The sequence below is a fragment of the Ictidomys tridecemlineatus genome, chromosome 6 (assembly GCF_052094955.1).
Source record: "Ictidomys tridecemlineatus isolate mIctTri1 chromosome 6, mIctTri1.hap1, whole genome shotgun sequence".
Taxonomy (NCBI): Eukaryota; Metazoa; Chordata; class Mammalia; order Rodentia; family Sciuridae; genus Ictidomys; species Ictidomys tridecemlineatus.
Window position 1 is genome coordinate 173,008,761 of NC_135482.1, and position 27,879 is coordinate 173,036,639.

The window sequence follows — 27,879 nt, forward strand, 5'->3', positions numbered from 1 at the left end:
ATTCTTGCGTATAAGATGATAAATAGCTCTGCAAGACGAAAAGACTGCAGTACAAAAGAAATAAACTGAGCACACTAATAGATCATCACCATGGGACAGACGTATATATTATAAATAACCAGGAACAAGACATACATATTGTATTGCAGGAAAAAAAATTAAGGACATAAAGGCTGATTATAATCCGGGTGAATAAAGATGGAAAGGACAAAAAAGGTAAAAACAATGACATAAAAGCAAAAGTAAAAATAATCCAACACAGGGCTAACCAGTATTCCTGAAGCAGGGATCCTAAAAAAGAAATGCTCAAAACCCGGAAAATTTCCCAGAAATATATAAAACTCTGAACCTGCAGATTAAAAGAACATCTATGTTCCAAGAGAATGGTATATAGATACATAGCTTAATTAAGATTTTGGAAACAAATCTTCTTTAGGTGTCCTGAAATAAAATCAGCCATTTAAGAAAATTCCTCATTTAGGGAAAAATCAGGCCAGTTCTAAAATTCCTTGACAAAACAAGGGAAGGGAAAAGCATGACCTCATAATATTACACAGGCTGAGTATCCCTTATCTGCAATGCTTGGGACCAGAAGTGTTTTGGATTTTAGTGTATTTTCATAAACATAATAAGGCATCTTTGGGATGAGACCAGGTCTACACACAAAATTCACCGATGTTTCTTGTATATCTTATACATGTAGCCTGAAGGTAATGTTTTCTCCTTTTTTGTGGTACTGGAGATTGAATGCAAGAAGTGCTTTATCATTGAGCTATGTCCTTTTTATTTTAGCTTTTGAGATAAGGTCATACTAAGTTGCTCAGGCTGACCTCAAACTTGTGATTCTGCTTCAGTCTCCCACGTAACTGGGATTTTAGGCGTGTTCCATCATGCTCAGCTGCCTTAAAGTAATTTTATATAACATCTTTAATATGCCTACATTTGACTGCAACTCATCACCTGATGTCAGATGTGGAATTTTCTTCTTCTTTTTTTTTTTTTTTTGAGAGAGAGAGAGAGAATTTTTTAATATTTATTTTTCAGTTTTTCGGCAGACACTATATCTTTGTTTGTATGTGGTGCTGAGGATCGAACCCGGGCTGCACGCATGCCTGGCGAGCGCGCTACCGCTTGAGCCACATCCCCAGCCCAGGTGTGGAATTTTCTACTTGGAGTATTATGTTGGTATTCAAAAAGTTTCAGATTTTGGAGCATTTTGTATTTTTGGATTAGGGATGCTCCAGTATATATAGCTTAGATGCAATCTCAGAATTAAGGCAGCAGGTATGTATTTGAAAGTGTGAGGACCTCATGGAATATGGTATATTTGAAGCCTTCTCTAAAAAACAAACAAACAAAACAAAACAAAACAAAACAAAACCCCAGTAAACTTAAGCCAAAGAACTGAGGAAGGGAGAAATCATGAGAGAAAAGTTGGTAAAAACAAAACAACAATAATAAAGAATGCCATGGAGGAAAATGAAGCAGAGTAAAGGGGAGCAGAGGGGGTGCTTTTCTCTTAGGAATAGTGGTCAGGGAAGGGGTGCTGACCCATGACAAAGTTGCATGGACCACAGACTGAAAACGCCAAGACAGACGAGAGCACAGGCTCTGAGATGTAACAGCAAGGAGAGTGTTACAACGCTTGAGTGGGAGAAAGAGTTAGGACTGAGCTGAGGTGCCTGGGACATAGTAAGTCATCAAGAAATGGAAGGCTTCGTGGGTTGGGATTGTGGTATAGCACTCGCCTAGCACGCACAAGGCCCTGGGTTTGATCCTCAGCACCACATAAAAATAAAATAAAAATATTGTGTCTAACTACAACTAAAAAATAAATATTAAAAAAAAAAAAAAAAGAGATGGAAGGCTTCCTGCCTAAGGAAGGGACCAAAGCTGGGCCTGAGCAGGTGCATTGCTCAGGCAGACAAGGGAAGAATGTGCGGTGTCACATTTAAGAATAAAATAGAGATAAAGTTGGTTAAGATGCTGGGAAGCAGTAAAAGCTGAAGATGTTGGAGGTTTGAATGCTCTCCTAACTGAGAAGATTATAATTATTTCATAGTAATTACTACTATCCTGAAAAACATTTCTTTAAAATAAGTTGCACAGAATGGGATTGCACTGTTACCTTGAAAATAATGTAGAATAACTTTTTCTTAAAAATCAGAGATTAAAGGATGACTACTTTCACATGCCAGTTAGCAAATTTGTCAACTGGAAGATCCAACTAATTATTAGAAGATAAAGTTTAAAAGACAATGTTTTTCAAATGAATCAATAAAAAGCCACAATTACCTATCTTTTTCACAACAGAAACCACAAATCCTATTAGGTCCACTTCAGAATAAGGTGGCTGGAAGTCTGGATCTAATAGTCTGTTGAAGTGAAGGGGCTCCCTTGGATGATAAACCTGGAGTAAGACTTCATCAGAAGCCTACAGAAAACAAATATTCAGTATATGGAGATTCTCCAAAGTAATATGCATTTATCAAAATTAAAAGATTAAAATGAAAATTTTTTACCGGTAGTTGTTGGTATCGAGTTTTTTTTGTTGCTGATAACTGTATGTGAGCTCTTTCAGATTTACTTTTAGATTTTGATGTTGCAAGATGATAGATTCTGTATCTCTTTCCCTCTGTTAACAGGGAATATAAGTCTGATGATGGACGCCAGATACTTAACATAGCTGTTTAGGGAAATATGAAGAAGACAAAAAGGGAAGAACTATTATTAAAATTCTTGTTTAAAAACAAATACAGACCAGGTGCAGTGGTGCACACCTGTCATCCCAGTGACTCAGGAGGCTGAGGTAGGAGGACTGCAAGGCACTAAGGACTTAGAGGGACCCCCGTCTCAAAATAAAACATTAAAAAAAGGGCTAGGGATGTGGCTTACTGATTAAGCAACCCTGGGTTCAATTCCAGGTACTGAAAAAAAGAAAAGAAAAAACAAATACAAATAACAATAAAGATTTAAGGATTGTATTAATTACTTTGTGAGTGCTGACAGCCCATTTTGCTTCCCTTACATTAACTTTATTCTTTATCTAGCATTTGTAATCATTTGTAAAAATGCCATTTTTTGACTTAACAAAACTGATATGAACCAAAAAAAATGCATACTAACCTGAATCTTTTTCTTTTTTCCTGTAGCTAACAATACGCAACTTCCATACAGCTGTAACATCCCTTGATAAACCTTGTTCTTCTTGTTCAGCAGATGCCATGGCCTTCCTGAATTCCAACTGTATCTGTGCTTGTTTCTTATCATTCAACATCTGTCTGTGATTATTCAAAGCTCTTAACTGCTCTTCACTGAAATAACCCTGTAACCATTTAAAATATTGAAATAAAAAAAGGCAAACAAAACATAATCCTACCTACTATAATCAGATTGCTTTAAATGGGAATAACATGCAACAGATTAGAGTTCACTTTAAGAATATGGCTTAATGCAGTGTTTATCACACAGTGTCTTCAGAGGCCTCAAACTGTTTACTAATCCTTGTGACAAATCTCCCTAGGGGTGGAGAAAATTCTCTAATTCTAAATGTATTCTAATCACACCCACCACTATCTGTGTCATAAATGGCTAATGTGATTTCTCACTATATTTGAGAAACAGATCTATGTGTTGTAAATGTACCAATTAATTTAATCCTCACAATAATCCTTCAATGTAGGTGCTATTATTGTTATTATGTTACAGTTGATGAAACTGAGGCACAGAAAGGAATAAATAACTTGCACAGGCCACATGTTAAGAGGATGACTTAGGAATCTTTATTCATATCCCCTATAATTAAATTTCATCAGCTCTTTGGGATAGTAGATATAATCTGAAACAAATGTTTACTACAAGCACTTTTATCTATGCCTTGACACATTTTTTCCACTAATTTTGGCCAATTCCTGTCTGTTGCTCCTTGGAATTTTATCCAGTCTAAGAAAAACAAATGAATAAAAAAATAAAATGGGAAATGGAATCTAGATATGTTCCCTATGAAATTGCTACAGTCTTATACATCTTAAAGTCCTAATCAATTCTGGGAAGGGAAACTATAAAATCTATGTATTCCAAAAACGTCTTCTAAATACAAAGAGTCTAGTTTAAACATGAATTTAAAAAAAAATCCTACAATTTCAGAACATCTATGATATTCAACATTGCTACTGCAAACAAATTCTTTTAACAAGGCTATTTAGAAATTGATGGCTGTTTTCCCCTCTAAGAACTTTACAATGGCGATTTTTATCTAATTCAAATCTGATATAATTAGATACACTCAGAACTTTAGAGAGAACCTACTTTTATGCTTCCACTTGATAGAACATGAGAACAAGGCCCTCAGAGACAAATCACTTGTCTAGCTACAAGTGGCTGAACTTAGACATTCAGCTCTCATTCTGTCCCCTTTAGTTCCTCCTTATAATATCTGTTAATTCTATAAAAGGAAACTAGACTAATAAGTGTTTTGTTAAATTCTGGGGATGGAATTAAAACTATGTTCAGGATGACTCAAAGAACACCTAAACTTCAACAAATAAATCTTAAACATGGCAACTTGTAGCAAGTATCCCCTTGGACTTTAAAATGGGCTTCTCACAGAAGAGTCAAGTTGTAACATTTGAGACAGGAGAGAATTTTATTCAGAATAACACTGCTCATATTAGTGCCGGAATATTTATTTTGTAGTCCCACTATGTAATAAAGTTAAAAATAAATTTACCTCATTTATTAAGTCATAAAATAAAATTAATCAATAAACAACAAAAAAACAATTAATCAGTAAACAATTTCCCTAAATACTGCCCCTCTTCTCTACTTAGCAAAGTAATCCTAGAATCAGCATGAATTATTTTAGACATCTAGGGTGTCTAATTTAGGAGGTTGCTTATTTTAATATGTGAAATGGGTGTTCAAATAATAGTAACTAATAGCATGTGAATACTAACTATAAAGTGTGTGGAACTTTTAGATAAATCATTTGATCCTAAAATTATGTATCTTATGACCATTTTATAGCTATTTTATTCCCAATTTTCTTAGCTAATAAATGGTAAAGCTGTGATTCTAAAACCTATGCTGTTTTTAACACACTTTAATGCTTCTGGAAGTCTCCTGTCCCAGTATCCTTAAGGTAGAAATTGATGAACAATTGTAAGTAGGCTCTGAGAAACCAAAAACTTGGAAACAAAGACGCCGCACTGAAGATTTTTTAATATTAAAATAAACAAGTTTGGGGGCTGGGGTTGTGTCTCAGTGGTAGAATGCTCGCCTAGAATGTTTGAGGAGGCCCTGGGTTCAATCCTCAGCACCACATAAAAATTAATAAATAAAATAAAGGTATTGTGGGGTTGAGGTTGTGGCTCAGAAATAGAGTGCTCGCCTAGTGTGCATGAGGCACTGGGTTTGATCCTCAGCATAAAAATAAATAAAGATATTGTATTCACCTATAAATAAAAAAGTTAAATAAATAAATAAAGGTATTGTATCCAATTACAACTAAAATAAAATAAACAAGTTTTGCTATATTTTAAACCATGTTTAATTAACACATGAAACACATGAACTTGGGGCTGGGGTTGTAGCTCAGTGGTGGAGCACTTACCTAGCATGAGTGAGGCATGGGTTCGATCCTCAGCACCACATAAAATAAGTAAATAAAATAAAGGTATTTGCATTGTTAGTGGGACTGTAAATTGGTGCAGCCAATATGGAAAGCAATATGGAGATTCCTTGGAAAACTCAGAATGGAACCACTTTTTGACCCAGCTACCCCACTCCTCAGTCTAAACCTAAAGGACTTAAAAACAGCTACTACAGGGACATAGCCACATCAATGTTTAGTGCAGCACAATTTACAATAGCTAAACTATGGAAACAACCTAGATGCCCTTCAGTAGATGAATGGATAAAGAAAACGTGGTATATACACCCAATGGAATATAACTCAGCAATAAAAAGGAATAAAACCATGGCATTTGCAGGTAAACGGATGGAGTTGGAGAATATAATGCTAAGCGAAGTAAGCCAATTCCAAAAACCAAATGCCTAATGTTTTCTGATATGAGGCGGCTGATTCATAGTGGGGTTGAGAGGGAAGCATGGGAGGAATAGACGAATTCTAGATAGGAAGGGGAGGAGGGGAAGGCAGGGGGAGGGGTATAAAAAGGATGGTGGAAAGAGATGGACATCATTACCCTAAGTACATGGATGAAGACATGAATGGTGAGAGTATATAACCAGAGATATGAAAAAATATGCTCTATACATGTAATATGAATTGTAATACATTCTGTTGTCATATATAACAAATTGGAATAAAAATTTAAAAAAATAAAGGTATTTGTCCATCTACAACTAAAAATAGTAAAAAAAAAAAAAAAAGAAAAGAAAGAAAGGAAGAAAAAGAAATACATGTACTTCCCCAATCTCCATCTGATACACAGAATCAAAAAACCCATCACACTGGCTTGGTGCATCACTCAAGATGCCAGAAGTGTTCTCATTCCCTTTGAAAGATGCAGCATTTTGATGTTTTGCTTCCCATAAAAGCCAGAAAGTCAACGTAGCTTCCCACATTCCAGGGTGGGGATCAAGGCTCATCATCTGTCTCTTACTGGCTCACCTCAAGGTAGTCTGGGTCTGGTGCATTCTTTACTGCTTCATAAAGCTCTGCCCCATCCTGCAGAGCATGGACTTGCTGTCTTGTTAGTGCACGTGATGGTACACACTGTTTTGTTGTGTGTTCTAAGGAAAAAAAAGCATTACTAATGAGTTAAACCAAAAATTTAAGAACAGTGCAAAGTAGAGAACCAGGGGAAAAAAACAAAAAACAAAAAACACCCAAAGCAGGGAGATTAAAAAAGAATTAAAAAATACTAATCTGCTAAAAGTTTTCTTGGAAAATTTAAAACTGGTATACTCATGGTTAAAATAAATAGTCACACATAAGAGTTTACTTAATTTATAAATTAAGAAAATGAGGGGCAGAGATTGTGGCTCAGCGGTAGAGTGCTAGCCTAGCACGCGCGGGGTCCCTGGGTTCGATCCTCAGCACCACATAAAAATAAATAAATGAAATAAAGGTATTGTGTCCAACTACAGCTAAAAAATAAATCTTAAAAAAAAAGGTTTGTTATTGATTCTCTATTCATGAAAATAGTATGAGCTGTTACAATTTTAAGCAAATAAAATATTGAGAGTCCAATTTTTCTGTAGACATATATAATATGAAGTTAAATAAAATATAAAATCATAAGGAAATTATAAAACTGTTAGCAACAAAAAGGTACATTAGAAAAAGTAAATTAATATGGTTCAAACATTAAAAACATAATTTTTCTTATTAAAATGGATGCCACAAGGATAACAAGTCCTTGTTCCAGAAATACATGAAAACTGACCACTCCAAAGACAAAAATATAAAGTCATATAAGGTAGATAAAGACACTAAGCAAAAAGAGTAACAGCTTAGGGGAAAAAATGATCTCCTGGTTTTCTCCTTTTGCTTTTTTTTCTCTAATACCACAAAAGAATACTCTAGATATCTTCACCCTGAATCTTTAAAAAAAAAAAAAAATTATATATATATATTTATTTATTTATATTTAGCTATAGATGGACACAAAATACCTTTACTTTTATTTCTTTTTTATGTGGTGCTGAGGATCAAACCCAGTGCCTCACATGTGCTAGGCAAGCGCTCTACCATTCAGCCCCAGCTCCAGCCCTCACCCTGAACCTTACTAGGAATTTTATTTAAGGGCCCTGAAAAAAGGCTGAGAACATCATCTTTTACTGCTTGAGATAATTACGAGCATCTAAAAGGTCAGTGTTTTGGAAATAAATAATGATAATTTGAGAAAAGTTCAATGTTTATCTGTGCATCTGTATAATATTAAAAAAAAATTCAGACTCAGAATTAAAAAGACAATTCATTTAATTACAAATATTAAATTAAAAGCCCTTAAATTTTTCATATGAAAAATAATAATTTGGATTATATAACACACTTTACCTTCATGTTCTTCAAATTCTGCTTGCACTTTGGCAAACAAGGTTTCTAGTTTCTTTTGGTGAGCATCTGCATGTCTTGCTGCTTCCTTTTCTTCTTCTCTTTCACTGCGAAATATGTACAATCCAGAAGATGTCTTCTCCATCCACTGCATAATGTATTATATTAAAACAACAACATCAAAAACAGCTGGTAGGGAGCATTCAAATTAATTGTCTCAAACGAAAGAAAACACACTGTAAGCTTCAAGAACGTATCATACCTGCATAGGGTATACTCTTTGAACAACAACATCAACACAACCCACATTTCCTCCGTCACTGAACAATGATGACAAGGGCAGAGGGAAAGGTCTAGGATCAGGAAAGAACCCGAGTTTGGTGTACCAGCAAGCAGGCCGAGTACTATTAGCTGAAATCTGGACAAATTAACAAACAAACTGATTTAGAAGTTAAATACATACTCAATTCCATTCCAAACTTTCTAAGAGTTTTCATTCTATTAGGGCTGCTTTTAAAATATTCACTTTGAAATGTCTTAAGAAGATTAGTAAAGAAGTAAGTAGAAAAATGAAAAGTGTACAGCTGGGCCTGGTGGCACATGCCTGTAATCCCAGTAACTCTGGAGACTGAGGCAGGAGGACTATGGATTCAAAGCCATCTTCAGCAACAGCGAGGTGCTAAGCAACTCAGTGAGACCCTGTCTCTAAATAAAATACAAAATAGGACTGGGGATGTAGCTCAGTGGTCAAGTGTCCCTGAGTTCAATCTCTGGTATTCCCCAGCCCCCCAAAAAGGAAAACTGAAAAGCGACAAGTGAAAATATTCTCAAAATATAGCACTTCTTATACTATATCAAACATTGGTGTTAAATGTTTGTATTAGATAGTAGATCAAAGGATCTTCAATTTAAATATTGTTATGGCTTGAATCTGGAATGTTTCCTGAAAAGTTCATGTTTTGAAAGTAAAGTTCCCAATGTGGCAAGGTTGGGCTTTTAGGCATGATTAACACTCTGACCTCATCAGTGGCTTAATCCACTGATAACTGAATAGACTGGTGGATGGTAACTGTAGGGAGGTGGGGCATGGCTAAAGGAAGTAGGTCACTGGAGTATGGTCTTGGACTATATCTGTCCTTGGCCCCTTGCTCAGTTCTCTCTCTCTTTGCTTCCCAGTTGTCATGAGCTGAGCAGCCTTCCTCTGCCATACCCTTCCACCACGTTATTCTGCCTTACCTTAGGCCCAGAGCAATGAGGTTGGCTAACCATGTCCTGAACCTCTGAAACCGTGAGAATAAACTTTTCCTCCTCTAACCTGTTTTTGTCAGGTATTTTGGTCAAAATGACAAAAACTAACACAAACATGGGTGGAAAACTAATTAGGACAAATAGAATGAGCGAGAACAACAGATGTAACATCATCAAAATTTTGGAAGCTAAAAATTTGTTGGATGAGTAAATGACAAAACAGCCCGAGAATGATCATGGATAATAACAACTGCAAATATTCAGAGAGCATTTACTATGGTGGCTAGCATGATGTTAACTACTTTACAACTATTAACATTTAATGTCTATAATAGTCCTTAGATTTATTCCCATTTTACAGTTGATAACTTGACCAAGATTACTCAGCCATCAAATTTGTCATAAGAAGCCAATAAGACACAAATAATTGAAGAAAACACTAAAAAATTGGAGCTAACAGGTACCCTGAAGGCAGGTACATAAGATAGGTCAGAAAATAGGAAGAGTGGTTGAAATTTTGTACAAAGACCGTTAAGACCCCAGATTTCCTCTCCTATTCCAAGCAGCCAGGTGGCTGTCTCTTATCCCATTAAAATAGAACCCAGGGGACTCCACTTCTGGGGAGGCTAAACCACATGTATCCCATACTCTGAACACTGGGTAGATGCAATGAGGGTAGGGGAGAGATGTTATCATAGTAAAAACAGAACTGAAGTGAAAATCCTCATGGTGACAATGAGTCTCCTATTGTTTCTTTACTCTGCTCACCTCTTGGTATAGTCACTGATATTTGAGGATCTTCTAACTAAAAACCCAAATCCCCACCTCTTTGCCCTGTAAGCTGACAAGTCCTTCCCTGGAAGTGATTGCCAGTCAAGGAAGTCTACAATCTGAAAGACTCAAACCAAAAGAAAAAGAGGTTCTCACAAAAAAATGCAGGAAGCAAGAAAGACAAAATGAAAATAAAACATTATGTAATTGCTTCAGAAAGATAAGATATTGTGTCTATAGAACAACAGCCAAATGTAGCAAGAACAAAAAACATTTAGGGAATGATAAAGTCTCCTGAAATAAAAAATTATGCTGGTAGAAACAAATTCACTTTAGTGATTAGAAGAAAGAATTAAGAACTATTTTAGAAAAGTGGGAAAGAGACAACAACAACAAAATAGTGAGAAAAGACTGGAAAATTATAGGACTAATCTAAGCAGTCTAGTGCCCGAATATTAGGAAACAGAAAAAAAAAATAAGAAAATTATAAAAGAATCACTTTAAGAAAATTTCCCACAACTTAGTAAAATACATTGTTCCTAGATTGGATACACAATACCCACAATTAAAAAAAAAAGAAAAGAACATTGAAGTAGCATACTGTGAAATTTTAGAATAGTGGAGGAAAAAAAAAATCAGACCACATAATGAAGGATTAAGAATAAAAATAGCAATAAGCTTAGTAATAAGCTATACTAGTGGTAAAAGCTATATTAGAAGAAGTTAATAAAGAAATATCCTCCAAAATTTTGAAGGAATAATTTACTTATTTATTTTTGTTCTGAGGATTGAACCCAGGGATGGCTATATCCTCAGAGCTTTTTATTTTGTATTTTGAGACAGGGTTTCACTAAGGGCCTTGCTAATTTGCTGAGGCAGGTGGTAGGGATTACATGTACATACCATCAAGCCCGGCTTAAAGGAATAATTTCAACCTAGATTTTTATACTCAGTTGACCTTACAATAAGATTTCAAAAAACTTCAAGTTCACTTTCTCTATAAGATTAGAAGTTGTGAACCCTCAGAACCAGAAAATAAGTCTAGAAAGATGACACAGAATCCAGGAAATAGGGTTTCTAGCATGCACACATAAAGAGTAAGACATCAGTGGTAAGGATGTAGAAAAGTAAAAAACAAAGAAGACATGTAATAACTCCAGGGAAAGCAGTAAATGATAAAGAAAGGATATAGTATGTATGTACTATGTTGCAAAAAATATTTTCATAGTTATTATAACGTTATAATAACTTATTTTTAAACGTATATTTAACTTATATTAAACGTATACTTAAAAGTAAGTATAAACTTCGCTAAAAATTATGCTGCACTGGTATGGAGAAATGGGGGAAGAGAAATATATGGTGGTGTGGTATAAGAGACCTAAATCTTCATCTTCTACAGCAGGAAGTTAATAGTTAATGTCTTAACTGAAGGGGAAAAGACATGGTAGTATAAACAAAAGAAATAGCCACATGGTTGTTAATGGTCACTTCTGAAGCACAAAGAGGGGATGTGCTAGGGATAGCTTTTGTTTTGGTCATAAGCCTTATATACTTTGACTTTCGGAACTATGCACACACACAGATTTGATAATAACAAATAACAAACAAGAAGATGAAAACCCTCACAACTTTGATATTCTAAGCAACAAAAACCAGAAGCCTGTTTTCGCTTGATGAAAGGCCAAATAAAATCTCTTTACCTTAAAAATGTTTAATTTATGAAATTCTCCCCTGAATTAGAGATGCAGCATACAACTGAAGTAAATTTTCTACAAGGTTACCATGTCAGTGAATCTGTATGTGCAACATCATCAGTAACTTCTAATGGCAATATTGCTACTATTCAACATGACAATGTCCGGTTGTATGGTTTCAAATACACACAGAGACCAAAGGTATTTTATTATTACACATTTGAGAAGCACTAAAACCTAATTCTCTAATCACACTGGAAAGGGGATCTGATCAAGTAATCAAGCAGAAACAAAGCTACAAGAAGATGGCAGTAAAGGATATAGGTATTGAAACCAAATTCTAGTACAAATTGACTTTCTCTTTAATTGGAACAATATTTAGCTCAAGAAATATCTCAGGCTCTTCCCAAAATGACACAAATTGTCTAAATAATCTGCCCCTCACATTGTCAGAACGTTTTCAAGAAATACAGCAATTTTACTAACATAAGTAAATTTAAAAATTTAAGTATAAGACCTCTCTTGAATTTAAATGAGTCAGCGGCATTAATTTAATTTACCTTTAACATAAGAGATTCTGGGGCTTCAAGAGGTGTACAGGCATCAGGAGAGCCCACCAATTCTGCTCCATGAATAACGATCTTCTGACCTACAGCCAGTCTCCCATTCTTTAAGAGGGCTAAGAGAGGAGGGTCCAACAGGGCCTTGACAGCATACCATCCATCTGTAAGTTCAATAATTGCCACTTTCTTGGCATCTACACCACTAGTTTTACTGCTAGAAGTTTCAGATATGTCAGTGATGGATGAAATGATGTCAGAAACACAGAGGACAAGTGTTTTTGCAGCTGTATCATCCCTTTCCAGGATCTTTTTTATAGCAGATCTTCTGCTTCTATCAATTTCCACATCATATCTAAAAATGAAAAGAAAATGCCTGTTTTAGGAATTGTACCATAAACAAAGTCACTGAGTAATTGAGAATAAAATTAATTTAGCAGCTGGGTGCACTGGCAAACACCTGTAATCCCAGGGCTTGGGAGGCTGCGGCAGGAGTATTTAGAATGCAAAGTCAGCTTAGCAACAGTGAGGCACTAAGCAACTCAATGAGAACCTGTCTCTAAATAAAATACAAAAAAGGGCTGGGGATGTGGCTCAGTGGTCAAGTGCCCCTGAGTACAGTCCCTGGTACCCTACACCCCACCCCCTGTCCCAATTAATTTGGCAAAAAAATACTGAGAAATACTTGAAAAACTTTTAGGTAGAAAATACATTTTCATATTGTTAAAGTATGAAAACTAAAATTTAAAAATACAAAAATGCTTTATTATTAATACCTGTATAATTGATCAGATTATAAGTCATATTCTTCTCATATGCCAAGAGGTTGAAGAGAAAGTTGGGGGAAGAGAAAAACAAGAGGTAATATATGAATGTGTGACCTCTCTAAGTGGTCTGGGCAATGACTAGAGAACAACTCTATACAACATGAAGCAGGGTCGGATGGGAACTGGCTCATGTACCATCTTTGACACAGAAGTCACAGACTGAGCAAATACCTGAATTATACCACAGTGTAAGATTACTTAATATAATACTTTAAACTTGCCTGTATTTTAGTTGAAGAAGAACCCTTTCTGGATTTAGGCATCTATTAGCAAATTCCTTAGGAAAAGCAAATTCCATAGCTGCCAGTTTCCATATAATCCATCTGTAGTGATTATAGACCCAAACTCTAGAAATAAGTTTTGGGTCAACACCTGGGGTGTCACACAAAGCCCTGAACAAATAAATGTACAATAATATAATAACAAACATATAGGTTGATGATATTATGTTCAACAATTATAATTATTCTTTATACATAAAACTATATTGTACATGATTCAAAAGGTTTTACAAGTGACCATATGATCTATAAGTAATAAAATTTTAGAAAATCGTTTAGCACTTATCAAAATAGCATATTAATAAAAACTCCACTTAACAGAACAGTCAATATAATGCTTTCAACTCATGTAGAGTTGTTGCTGGAAAATTAAGTTGCTAATTTAAAATAATTATATTTTAGACTACTTTTCTATTAAAGAGAATGTTTTTAAGCCAGGAATGGTGGAGTATGCCTGTACTCCCAGCAACCTGGGAGGCTGAGGCAGGAGGATCATAGGTTCAAAGTTAGACTTAGCAACTTAGTGAGGCCGTGAGCAACTTAGCGAGATCCTGACTCAAAAAATGAAAAAGAGCAGAGATGTGGCTCAGTGGTAAAGTGTTCCTGGGTTCAATCCCCAGGACCACAAAAAGGGAATGCTTTTAAAATCACACCCAGGAAAACTCTTCCCTAGTCCTGGTGCTTCCTTGGCAGCATTCCCTCTCTTCTCAAATCTCTAACTGCTTCTACTGTCTCGTACTCTCTCTGAGCCCTAAGACAACAGAAGTACTCAAAAGAGGACTTCCACAGCCTCCCTCTTCACACCTACTCACCACAGCCCCTGTTTCCTTATCCGCTACCTTCTGCCATTGGTGCACCAGCTCCCACCCTCTGTTGCTCTATCCTTCACCTAAGAAATGACTCCTCCTGCACCATCAATTTCTTCCCTCTCTGCTGAATGACATTCATCAGCATAAAACAGTTTTATCCCCTAACACCTATCCAGCTTTATCCATTTTCAGAGTATTCATCACCTCCCAACATAGAAATTACTGGCTATTTTTAAAACATTCTGTTCTTTCCACCCCCAGTAGGATGCATGACTCATTAAAGCAACTACCTTTTTTGTTTGTTTTTCTTTGTGATGCCTAGTGTCCAGAATAGTACCTGGCACATAGTGGATGCACAATAAATATTCACTGAATGATCCACAGACAACCCATAATTGCCTCAACTCTATGAACCCTGACCACTTGACTACAGAATAATCAAGCTTCATACTATGCATTCTCTTTAGTACAAGAAAATAATACAATGATCTTACTATATTTTTCCTACTAGAATCTACAGCAGATGTTAGTTATCTAAGATGCATGCATGATGTAAATAGGGCTCCTATTTTAAAGTACTCCAAAAAAGTAAAAAATATCTTCAGGAAAAAATATTTAAGCTTGTTCAAGATAATTAATTTTGGAAGGATGCAGAGTTTTTAAAAATAAGGGTTCTAGAGAAAGAATTCCCATCTCTTGTGCTTGGTGATACATCTTAATGGCAAAATATTTTTAATTATGTTTGTGTAAACATTAGACTCAAAAGTGGTTATATAGTTCCTAAATTATTGATGTTTTAGAGCACTGAGATTTTCTTGTTATTTGGTATTACTGATATTTAAATATTTCTGTTTAACTTCTAGTTTTTATATTTTGTACTTATTAAAATATACAATAAAAAAGAATATGACATAAATGTGTATGTGTATGGGTCCCTCATAAGTCTAATTCAAATTTAACTTATCCACTTTTATTTTGTAAATGCACAAGAAAAAGTCAATTTAAGAAATCCAATTCATTAAATCCCAGGACAAACCATGTTCACTTTTCATAAGATTTTAACAGAATGCCTACTGAATCACAATACACTAAAAATGATTCAATGTATAAAATATTTATTTCTAGTGAACTTTATAGGAATTATAGTATATATTAAAGCTAACAAAATCTTTTTGCATACAGTACCTATAAAATTCTTCTTTTCCAGTCTTTCCATCATTAGAGGGTATGAGCCATCCACCATCAGCCAACTGGACTCCCTTTCCAGACCATAAATCTTCCTTACTAAAATAATCCTGAGTGTGAAACTGAAAAGACCCTGCATTTTTGCTGTTAATCTTTATGCAATGTTTAGAAACACCATACATATAGAGCTGCACAAAATAAACAGAAAAATTTGATGACAAATAAAAGAAAATAAACATTTCATAGTATAAAACTGAATTTGCCAAGAATTTTTCATTTAAATATTAAACTATTCAGTATAAAAATATTTAACTGTACTGGGGGTACAGCACAGTGGTAGACTACGTGCTTATTAGCATGCACAAGGCCCTGGGTTTGATCCTCACCACCACTTACACACATACATCGAGGCAAAAACAAAAAGACAACAACAACAAAAATAAATAAACAAACTTCTTAGCTAGAAGCTAATTTTAATGTATTATAAACAACCTAAACATTCAAGTGTATAAGCTTCATGCTAAATATGCCACAGGAAGACACTGTGGGGATAAAGAAATAATTTATGAAATCTCTTGAATTCAAAAGTATAGAAGAAGGAGAACAGGGAAGAGTATTACTGAAGCCTGGCCCAGTTTCAGGAAGATTCACACCAGCATGCTTAACCCAACATGTCTGTGTTCAGCACTTCACTCAGTAGTCAGACCCTTGATTTAGAATTCTAGCTCTTCAACTTCCTGATTACATAACTCTGGGAAGTTACTTAACTCTATGCTTCAGTCCTCTCATTTACAAAGTGATGGGCAAAATGATATTTTTCATACAGGGTGACTGTAAAGATTAAGCAAAATAGAATCAATGCATGTAAAATGCTAAGTGCTCAGTACTTGGAAACGGCTCAATAAATGTGAGCTATTAATATTATTTCCATTTTTTCATTGTGAAAAATTCTACCTAGACAGTAGTAGGTTAACCAGAAATCTCTTTTAAATATGTAAATAGTCTTTAGGGCTATGAGTTATTCACACTTCAAATTTAAGGTGACTACTTATCCCCTAATGCCTAGCTGACAGCACTTATAGTAATGAAATAAATAAGAAAGATATTTTTAGGGGAAAAAGAAAAAGAAATTTTGAAGCACAGATCACTTTGGTAAGGAAAGGCCAAGAGGGAGGCTGCCAGGTAGGTAGGTAGATTAGGAAGCACAGTGATCTCTTTCATCCACTCTTTCACTAATTTTTTCATTCTTAAACAATTTGCCCGTACTTAAACTATTAATGGAAGAGTGCCACAGAAGACATTAGTACAACAGAGAAAAGTGTACCTGTTTATGAGAACATGCAGAGGGAGCTTGGCCTCCTACTGCTGCTTTCATAGAGATTCGAGGAAGAGTGGAGGTTTTTGCAAGATATAGACTGCCTGGCTGTGGAAAGATATGTTGTCCTTGTTTCTTTTTAATTCGCATATCCTGTTTATCTCTGGCATTCTGAAGGCTTATAATTAAATCTGTTAAAGACCAAATAATTAGTAAAAAAATAAATCTAAATGTAAATTTAGAAAGTGCATCCCCAGCTTTATAAAACTATATGTATCAATTTACTCTAATTTTACATGCATTGAAAAAAGGAGCCCCTATCATTTTTAAATTTTCAGAGATAATAAAATTTCAACTTGTTAAGTTGTACATAAAGATTAGACATACATCTATTACTTTTATCTCAATTTTAGAAGACAATTAGTAGCATGATAAAATATACTCCATAAATAACAGTCCTGGATTGTGTGTCTAGTAGTCTTTTAAAAAATTTTTTTAAACAAGAAAGACCACAAGTTCTTTGGGGAAACCAAAACAAATCATTGGAATAATTTAAACCTAATCTTTGGATTTAGAAAATCTAAAACATTAAAAAAGGTTCTGAAATTATTAATCACCACAAAATAGGGAAACCCTTAAGAATATAACTTACTACAAGATTTTAACGAGAAATATCTAACCAAAAGGCAAAAATGGGTCACACAAATTATCTCACAAACCTAAAGATTCTTCTTCACAATTTGGGACAATTGTAGTTGTTACTTGACTGGTGCTGTTTTTGTCAAACTGATGAATATCACTATCGTTAATATTGTTTTCCTTATTACAAGAGCCACATTCATTTATGTTTCTTTGTTTTTGTTTGTTTTCACACAAATTAATATTCTTGGAAACACAATGTTCATCTCTGTAAAGATGTGATTTAGTTTTGAAAGGTGGGACAAAGACTTTGTTTGATTTTCCTGTAGTAATTGAGTATCTCATTTTTTCCTTTCTTGTAGCGGGATCTTTATAAAGTGGCTGCTCTGAAACTGGCAAATTGCTTGAAGATTTTTCTGAAGTCAGGTGTTCATAAAGATGAGATTTAGATAGAAATTTCTGACCAGGTACAGTAAAATTTGGTTTCTGGGTTTCTTGCTGTTTCTTAATTGTGCTACATTGGGGAGAGAAAATATTTAAGTCTGATTATTAAGCAATAAATGTGCACATACACATGTTTATGTATATGCTATTTTTGTAGACCTTCAAATGCTACATGGCAATTCTGTTCAGATAATTGTTTTGCATTTATCACGGTTACCATTCCAAAACAATACCATACTTTTTCTAGGCTATAACTGACTCTTATGCATTTATTCCTAGCCTTTGATTTTACAATCTATGTAACACAATAGAGTATGTCAAAAGTGGGTCTTCTCAGTGTGTGTCCCATTCAATTTTACCTCCTTCCTTACCTTCTTATTATCGAAATATCTGCCCATCCTCTCTGGCTTCTGCTTTTACCAGAACTCTTGAGCTCATTTAATAACTCATTCTATTCAGAAGTCTTACTCTTTCAAATAGTATTTTTCCCATCTCCTCCACCTGTATATACATTTCTTTTTTAAAAAAATATTTATTTTTTAGTTGTAGTTGGGCACAATACGTTTATTTTATTAATTTATTATTCTGTGGTGCTGAGGATCGAACCCAGGGTCTCGCACGTGGGAGGCGAGCACACTACCACTGAGCCACAACCCCAGCCCCAAATATGGTTTTCAATTGTAGAGGACACAGTATCTTTATTTATTGTTTTTATGTGGTGCTGAGGATAGAACCCAGTGCCTTACATGTTCAAGGCAAGTGCTCTGCCACTGAGCTACTGCCCCAGTCCGTTTATACATTTATTTTTTAAAATAATTTTTGTATGTTTTTTTTTAAATGAAACTTTATTTTTTATTTATTTTTATGTGTTGCTGAGGATCAAACCCAGGGCCTTGAATGTGTGGGGCAAGCGCTCTACCGTTGATCCATAACCCCAGCCCCTGTTTATACATTTTTTGAGTGCCTCTTTATGTAGGCACATTTTTCTCAGCCTTATTTCTACTTCAAGGTAATATTCATCGTTACCTACACTCTGTGGTCAACTTTCTTCAACAGGTAATTTTTCCACTTCCTCAATTTTCACTAAATGAGCTCTCCTTTCTCTCACTATTTTGAGAAATTGTTCTCAATGCAGTTGCTAATAACCTCCCACTATGGAAAACGAAGATTTATCTCTGTCAACACCACCTCCACTTTACAGTATATATAACTGTATTTGATTCTATCAATTTCCAACATTTGTATTATGACTAAGCACATTTTACAGATGAATGTATTATATTCTGAGACAAAATGATTTCTATCCAAAAATCCTATCACTGACTAAACATCAATTAAGAGGGTGGGTAGACAGGCTGTGGATGTAGCTCAGTGTCAGTGCACCTGCCTACCATGTATGAGGCTCTAGGTTCAATCCCCAGCACATCAAAAATTGAGTAGATATTTTTCAGATGCATAGTACCAAAAGATTTATCTCTCATGCATTTTTCTCAGAAAAGTAATCAAAACAAGTGCATAAATAAGGAGAAAAATGTGGAACTTTAGAAACATGAATTAAACATAGAAAAAAGTAGCTCTTGGAATGGAATTGAAGAGAAATTCCAGAATCATAAATGTGATGTTCAGTCTAGAGAAGCAGCAAGAGAACTTTGGAACAGAAAATAGAGCCTCAGAATAGTTTGCCTGCAAGGTAAAATTAAAGCATTACTTAAGTAATGTTTTGTTTTTGAGACGGGATCTCACCATATTACCCATGCTGGCCTTGAACTTGGGATCTTCCTCCCTCAGCCTCCCAAGTAGCTGGGATTAGTACGCACCAGGCTAAAAAAAAATGTTTGTTTTTTTCCTGTGTGGCACACTGGGGATCAAACTCAGGGCCTTACACATGCTAGCATGCACTTTACCATTGAGTTATACCTCCAGCCCCTGCTACTATCATTATCATTAATATTATTTTCCATTTCTATTTTTTTAAATATTGCAAAACATGTATTAGACAAAGTACTGGTGTCTAAAATACACAAATAACTCTTAAAATCTATAAGAAAAAAACAAACCCAATTTAACAATAGCTAGAAATCTTAACAGAAACCTTACCAAGTAAGACACAGATGGCCAATAAGCTATGAAAAGATGCTAATACAATAACATATATCATTAGAAATTGCAAAAATGATACATCACTATCTTTCTGTTAGAAAGGCAAAAATCCACATTACTGAGAAAACCCAATGCCAGTGAATATGTGGAGCAACAGGAACTCTCATTCATTACTGATGGGAGTTCCAAATGGCACATCCATTTTGGAAAGTAATTTGGCAATTTTTCACAAAACCAAATGTCCTCTTAACCATATGATCCAGCAATCATGATCATGTTATTTACCCAAATCATCTGAAAAGTGATGCTTACACAAAATTTGCACACTAATATTTATGGAAGCTTTATTCATAATTGCCTAAAATTGAAACAAATGAAGCTGTCCTTGTGTGAGGACAGAAACACAAGAAAGATGGCGTTCAATAGATTAACTGATCAATATCTACCCATATAATGGAATATTATTCAGGGCAAAAATGAAGAGTTATCAAGGTACAGTGGAACCTTTAATTCACATTGCTAAGTAAAAGTGTCATTATGAAAATACTATATACTATATAATTCCAATTATATGATATTCTGGGAAAGGCAAAACTATAGAGACAGTGGTTGCCAGGGATTTTAGAGAAGGGATTTTTAGCCCCTGCTTCTTCTAGAGAGTTAATTTACTTGTGTCATCATATTTTTAATTTCTAAGAGCTCTTTTTATAGTAATTTTTTCATATATTAAGATATATCTTATCTGAGAATATCTAAGTTTTTTCAAATTATTCTACTTGCATAATCTATTTCCTCTTTTTTTGCTTTCGTTTCTGTATTTTGGCTACCATCTTTCATAGTGGCTTCCTTCCAATGATCTTTGCTCATTTAAAGAGATGCACTAAAGAGCTGAATGGAAGTTTCCATATGTTTACAGAACCTGTCAATTATTGGATTAACTGTCTGATGACTGGCTATGCTGTTTCATTTGAATATTGGTAACAGTATTTTTAGGTCTTTTCTGTTGAGCTGATCATATTCCCTGCAGCCCCTCTACTCCCAAATCTTCCAGTCTTGTCAGCATTTGGGAACCAAAGGTGGGAAGGAGGCTAAGCGTCTCACTGCTTGATATACAGATTTTTACTTAATTCCTGTTTTCAGTATCCTTCCAACTGTGGCTTGTGTTCCCTTCTCTTATCCCACCTCCAAATCAGAACTCCAATTTAACTTCTCAATGGAATAACTAACCACCTGGTTTTCTGGGAAAGAGCAATAAATGCCTATTAGCAACAGAGGAGGGGAACCAGATGGTTCTTAAAGAGAATTTTATCTAATCTTACTACTTCTACTTTACCAAGAGAAATACATCGCGCTGCCAATTTGAGTCTTTCTCAGGTTGTTTGGGGTAAACTGGTAGCTTCTCTGCTTGCCCTAATGACAGGTTTTAGCTTTCTTAGGTTTACTAAGTCATTCACATTTTTGGCTTCCAAACTTTTGGTATTTGTTTCTTTTGATCAGAGTTCTTGGGAATTACATATTTTAAAAAATTCTCTTGGGCTGGAGCTGTGGCTCAGTGGTAGAGTGCTTGTCTTACATGTGTGAGGTACTGGGTTCAATCCTCAGCACAACATAAAAAAAGATATTGTGTCCGTCTACAACTAAAAATGTATTTTTAAAAATTCTCTTGGTAATTTTAGTAGGCTTTAGAGAAGGAGAGATAAAAGGATATCTTCAATATCTGCCATCTTATTGTGAATTATTTTGAATATTTCCTTAATTCTTTTCAACCTCTGTACATCATCCACAAAACTGGCAAGTAATCAGTTTGTGTACTTTACAAGGCTGCCATGAAACTAAAAAAATAACAGTATAAACAGCAATATAAAATACCAAAATATTGAATTATTTAATCCTTATACAGGCTTTCAAAAAGGGAAGTGTTAATTTCTTTACTGCATAGTAGTACCATTAGTTTTAGAAATAATTCCTAAAGCCACAATTTTTTCTAATTATATTAGTAAAATTGAAAAACAAGGTAAACATATCTCACCGAACGGGTCCACAGATAATTGGCTCTAAAGAAATGTGATGGGTAAATAATCTTCTATCATTTATTGTGCCTAGAGAGAAAATTATTTTACATTATCAATAAAAATATAATGAAAGATTTTATTTTCTATTTGCCTATTACATCTCTAATTATAAATATTTATACAAAATTCGAGACAATTATAAACTTTAAATTTTCAATAGATTCAGTAAGTAACTATCAAAAGAAATATTTTGTAAAAACAGTATTTCTATCTATATCTATCTTTTTATCTATGTCTTTCTTTTTAAGTAAGAAAGACAGGGGAACACATACTTTTTCTTTTTTTTTAACAAGCAGAAATCATCAAAAGGTGAACAAGGGCTAAGGCACAGAGTCAGTGCATTCAAATTGATAATAGCTAAATACCAAATAACTCATAGTATAAACATAAAGAGAAGCAAAGCTTTAGATATTATTCATTCTCAGTATATTATTCATACCTATAAAACTTTTAATTAATTAAATCATTAATAGGGGATTGACTGAATAAAGTAGGATACACTGGTACAGCCATACAATCAAGTACCATGTAACCATAAGAATGAATGAGAAAGATCTCTATATATTCACTAAAGGGTAATCCCCAAATAAATTTTTAAGTAAAAGCAGTCTGTCTGTCTATCTATCTATATATCTTTTTGAGTAAGAAAGACAGTGAGAACACATAATTTTTTTTTTAACAAGAAATCATCAAAAAGGATAAAAAAAAAAAACCAACTATTTCAAAAGTGAGCAAGGGCTAAGGCACAGTCAGTGGTATGAGCACTAACATGTACAAGGCCCTGGTTTCAATCCCAGCACCACCAAGATACCAAAAAAAAAAAAAAAAAAAAAAAAAAAAAAAAGTGAGCCAAGAGGAAGGGGAAGTGGTAAAGAACATGGAGTGATAAGGAAGAACTGACTTTTTCAAGTATATCTTTCTATAGTGTTTGCAAATGAACCATGTAAACACTGTATTTCATTGCATAATAGTCACAGAATTTATGCTATTTATTTATTTATTTTGCAAAAAAAAAAAATGGGGTATGGGCTGGGATTGTGGCTCAGCAGTAGAGCGCTCGCCTAGCATGGGCGGGACCCGGGTTCGATTTTCAGCACCACATAAAAATAAAGGCATTGTGTTGTGTCCATCTACAAAAAACAAACAAACAAACAAACAAAAAAAGATTCTCTTTCTCTTTAAAAAAAAATGGAGTATGACAATCATGTGATTTTTTTTAAAAATTGTACTGGTATTACTTAAAAGTCATTTATTACTAAACTGGTGCAACATTAGGATGCATGGAATACTTGTGAATATATGTTAAAACTGAATAGTTTAAATCAATGCACATGACAGTTTAGCAAACAATTTTCTAGTCTGAAAAAAGTAAACAGATTACTGATTTGTGCATTACAACTGAAATATTATACTTGAGAAAATTTACTACAATATTATGAAGTATGAACTACAAAACTTAATCTTCTGGGTCCAAGATTCTGTGCTGCAATCAGTGGTTTAGTTACCTAACATGCTGTGCTCAGCATCACTAAGAAGTGTTTACCCATAGTACTGCAGTGCTCTAGACAAACCATGCAAGTTGACTTTTGTAAACATGCTGACAGTGCATGTGCCCTGAGAATTCAGACTCACGATGTGCAGTGTGCGAGAAGACAAATGTACATCCATATGCCAGTGTTGAATACATTGCTGCTGTTCACCTTTTAAATGGCGTGAAGAACAGAATTATGCCATGTGACAATTATTCGATGAAAGGTTATGAACCAAGTTTTGAACTAAAAAAACAGGATGTGACAAGTATAGGGTGGTAAGGATTATTTTGTGAAATACTGTATGTTATTTACTCAAATGTTGAATAAGAAGAAAGAAAATAAATGGATACAAATCTAACTTAATTATCTAAGCACATATAGAATTATTATGACTGACATTTGAACACAGTACTTTGATTATACATCCTTACCAATACATTAAAAATGTATTAAGGGGCTGGGGATATAGCTCATTTGGTAGTGCCTGCCTTGTATGCATAAGGCCCTGGTTCAATCCCAGTACCATAAAACAACAACAACAAAAAACAATGTATTAAGGATACATCTAAAGACAAAAACTCAAAAGAATCTTTTATGGATGGAGGAGGATCTCCTTTAGGAGGTCAAAGTTGTCAAAATGTCATAATAATAATCCTGAGATATTATTCATGTTTTCTCATGTATTCTGCAACATACTTTAATATCACCAGTCTCAAGAAAATGCACTGTCATGATTGAGCTGAGCTACACAATCATGATATTTCTTCAAAGAATTAAGCATTTTTACTTGCAAGAATAGTCAACAAACTGTAGTCATTCAGACTTGGGTGTTCAGCAACATTTTTTCAATATCCTCAAAGAAAATAAAATACTTGGGAATCAACCTAACAAAAGAGGTGAAAGATTTATACAATGAAAACTACAGAACCCTAAAGAGAGAGAGAGAAGATGATCTTAGAAGATGGAAAAATATACCCTGTTCATGGATAGGCAGAACTAACATTATCAAAATGGTGATATTACCAAAAATTCTCTATAGGTTTAATGCAATGCCTATCCAAATCCCAACGGCATTTCTTGTAGAAATAGATAAAGCAATCATGAAATTCATATGGAAAAACAAAAGACCCAGAATAGCAAAACCAATTCTAAGCAGGAAGTGTGAATCTGGAGGTATATCGATACCAGAGTTCAAACTGTACTACAAAGCAATAGTAACAAAAACAGTGTAGTACTGGTACCAAAACAGGCAGGTGGACCAATGGTACAGAATAGAGGACACAGAAACCAATCCACAAAATTACAACTTTCTTATATTTGATAAAGGGGCTAAAAGCATGTAATGGAGGAAGGATAGCATCTTCAACAAATGGTGCTGGGAAAACTGGAAATCCATATGCAACAAAATGAAACTGAATCCCTTTCTCTTGCCATGCACAAAAGTTAACTCAAAATGGATCAAGGAGGGAGATATCAAATCAGAGACACTGCGTCTGATAGAAGAAAAAGTTGGCTACGATCTACATACTGTGGGGTCGGGCTCCAAATTCCTTAATAGGAAGCCCATAGCCCAAGATTTAATAACAAGAATAAATAAATGGGACTTACTTACACTAAAAAGTTTTTTCTCAGCAAGAGAAATAAATAAGAGAGGTGAATAGAGAGCCTACATCCTGGGAACAAATTTTTACCCCTCACACTTCAGATAGAGCTCTAATATCCAGAATATACAAAGAACTCAAAAAATTAAACAATAAGATAACAAATAACCCAATCAACAAATGGGCCAAGGACCTGAACAGACAATTCACAGAGGAGGACATACAATCAATCAACAAGTACATGAAAAAATGCCCACCATCTCTAGCAGTCAGAGAAATGCAAATCAAAACCACCCTAAGATACCATCTCACTCCAGTAAGATTGGCAGCCATCATGAAGTCCAACAACAATAAGTGTTGGCGAGGATGTGGGGAAAAGGGTACACTTGTACACTGCTGGTGGGACTGCAAATTGGTAAGGCCAATTTGGAAAGCAGTATGGAGATACCTGGGAAAGCTGGGAATGGATCCACCATTTGACCCAGCTATCGCCCTCCTCGGACTATTCCCTGAGGATCTTAAAAGAGCGTACTATAGGGATACTGCCACATCAATGATCATAGCAGCACAATTCACAATAGCTACACTGTGGAACCAACCTAGATGCCCTTCAATAGATGAATGGATAAAAAAAAATGTGGCATCTATACACAATGGAGTACTACGCAGCAATAAAAAATGACAAAATCATAGAATTTGCAGGGAAATGGATGGCATTAGAGCAGATTATGCTAAGCGAAGCTAGCCAATCCTTAAAAAACAAATGCCAAATGTCTTCTTTGATATAAAGAGAGCAATTAAGAACAGAACAGGAAGGAAGAGCATGAGGAAAAGATTATCATTAAACAAAGACGAGTGGGGGGAGAGAAAGGGAGAGAGAAGAGAAAGCATATGGAAATGGTAGGAGACCCTCAATGTTACACAAAATTACATAGAAGAGGATGTGAGGGGAAAGGGGGGGCAACAAGGGAGAGAATTGAAAAGAGCAGATGAGGTAGAGAGGGATGATGGGTGGGGAGGGGAGGGGGGATAGTAGGGGATAGGAAAGGTAGCAGAATACAACAGTCACTAATATGCCATTATGTAAAAATGTGAGTGTGTAACCGATGTGATTCTGCAATTTGTATTTGGGGTAAAAATGGGAGTTCACAACCCAATTGAGTCAAATGTATGAAAGATGATATATCATAAGCTTTGTAATGTTTTGAACAACCAATAAAAAAATATTAAAAAAATGAATGAAATGAGCTTATCAAGAAAAATAAATGACAATATTGTAGCCAGTGGAAAAATTCAAGCTTTTAAATGAAAATTAGAATTATAAAAAGCTTGTATTGGTTATGTAAGCTTGTCAGTTTTCTAATACTTAGACTTTCCAGATCAGATCAATGATGTCACTATAAAGTCATCAGTACTATATAATGTGTCAAAGCTCAGTGAATTAACATCTTCCCTTTGACCAATGCATGATATTGCAAATATTAAAAATTCTCAACTTTAATTTCTAATATGGTATATATCAACAGATATAATCCATTCAAATAAATGTTCTCAGGACCTCTACGTTTAAACTTATAAAGAGATTCTGAAATAGAAAAGTTCTAGAACCAATGCCGTAGGATAAAGCAAATAAACATGCAAATAATATTTGTGTGCAATGAATCAAAGAGCATTCTGCTGATGTACAGCTGATTAGAATAAATAATAAATAAATAAAGCAGGCAAATGTTATTAGGAACCAAGGTATAAATATTCAAAAACCAATAATACCAGCAGCACCCATACCTAGCACCCAAATTTCTTTTTATAAGCTACTGAAAGGATCTTCAAAGAAAGAGATGATTCCAGCACCATGGAAGGGAAATTACAAGATCCTAGGAAATCTTTTTGTGATACTGGTAATAAAATCAGGAAATGCCCAAAGATTAATCAAGACATGTATTTAAAAAAAAAAAAACAAAAAACTTGGGAAATAGTTTGAAGCAGTTTCTACTTCCAAATTTGGGATAATTTAAACATCAGAATGAATGTTTCCTTTTTGTAAAGAAGTACAGTGTTTATGGTGTATTTTGCCTCTAAACTTTATATGCACTTTATAAATTAAAAAATCCATGAAATCGATTTTGCTCAATAAAGAAAATTATTTGCTCCCATTAACAGTGACTAATATAGCCACTTTATCCTTATGTTGAGAATTTGTAACTATCCTGTCTTCTAGGAAGAACTATAGCTTATTCTCATTTGTTAACATAAAGCTTTTTTTTGCTGAATACTGGCTAATAAAGAGCAAAAGAATTTAAAAACCAGTTTTTTACCACTGAGCTCAGCAAATTCTTGTCTTTTTGAAAATAAAACCTACAGAACTTATTGATAAAACAGTAAAAAATAATATCAAGGTTTTTATATAATTAAATGGCAAAATGCCCAGCCCCTTATTGAAAAAGGAAAGACAGGGGCTGGGATTGTGGCTCAGCGGTAGGGTGCTAGCACATGTGAGGCCCTGGATTCGATCTTCAGCACCACATAAAAATAAATAATAAAATAAAGGTATTAAAAAAAGAAAAAGGAAAGACAACAAAACAAGTTTGGAGCCAGGATGAAATTGGAGTTTGGCAGTGACTTTGAGATGCATATTTAGTAATCCAAGTAGAAATGTATTAAGTAGGTGAATAAATGACTATGGAGTTCAGGGACAGGCTAAACTATAAGATAAAACTGATAGTCACTAAAGTTTAGACATAGAAGAGATCTAAGGATCCCTGGGGCTCTCCTGTTTAG

General features: G+C 34.6%; 2 protein-coding genes across 3 annotated transcripts in view; one reads left to right on the top strand and one right to left on the bottom strand.

The window, feature by feature from the left end:
• N4bp2l1 (NEDD4 binding protein 2 like 1) overlaps positions 1–3,373 on the top strand; it is a 48,071-nt gene extending 44,698 nt beyond the window's left edge. Inside the window, exon 6 of one of the 2 annotated variants that reach the window (XM_078016142.1) lies at positions 2,646–2,780. In XM_078016142.1, coding sequence (XP_077872268.1) covers positions 2,646–2,694 — 49 coding nt within the window. In that variant the 3' untranslated portion in view covers positions 2,695–2,780. Of the gene's footprint in view, positions 1–2,645; positions 2,781–3,152 lie in introns of those variants that run through there. The other variant, XM_078016143.1, reaches the window with a different exon arrangement.
• Positions 1–27,879, bottom strand: part of Brca2 (BRCA2 DNA repair associated) — a 70,527-nt gene that overhangs the window by 16,071 nt on the left and 26,577 nt on the right. The window contains exons 12-23 of the mRNA XM_040281619.2: positions 21,926–21,995; positions 17,433–17,866; positions 16,723–16,904; positions 15,399–15,586; positions 13,345–13,515; positions 12,297–12,651; positions 8,283–8,438; positions 8,024–8,168; positions 6,632–6,753; positions 3,127–3,325; positions 2,523–2,686; positions 2,296–2,434 (exon numbers count right to left, since the gene is read on the bottom strand). Of these exons, the coding sequence (XP_040137553.2) occupies positions 2,296–2,434; positions 2,523–2,686; positions 3,127–3,325; positions 6,632–6,753; positions 8,024–8,168; positions 8,283–8,438; positions 12,297–12,651; positions 13,345–13,515; positions 15,399–15,586; positions 16,723–16,904; positions 17,433–17,866; positions 21,926–21,995 (2,325 nt within the window). The remainder of the gene's footprint in view (positions 1–2,295; positions 2,435–2,522; positions 2,687–3,126; positions 3,326–6,631; positions 6,754–8,023; positions 8,169–8,282; positions 8,439–12,296; positions 12,652–13,344; positions 13,516–15,398; positions 15,587–16,722; positions 16,905–17,432; positions 17,867–21,925; positions 21,996–27,879) is intronic.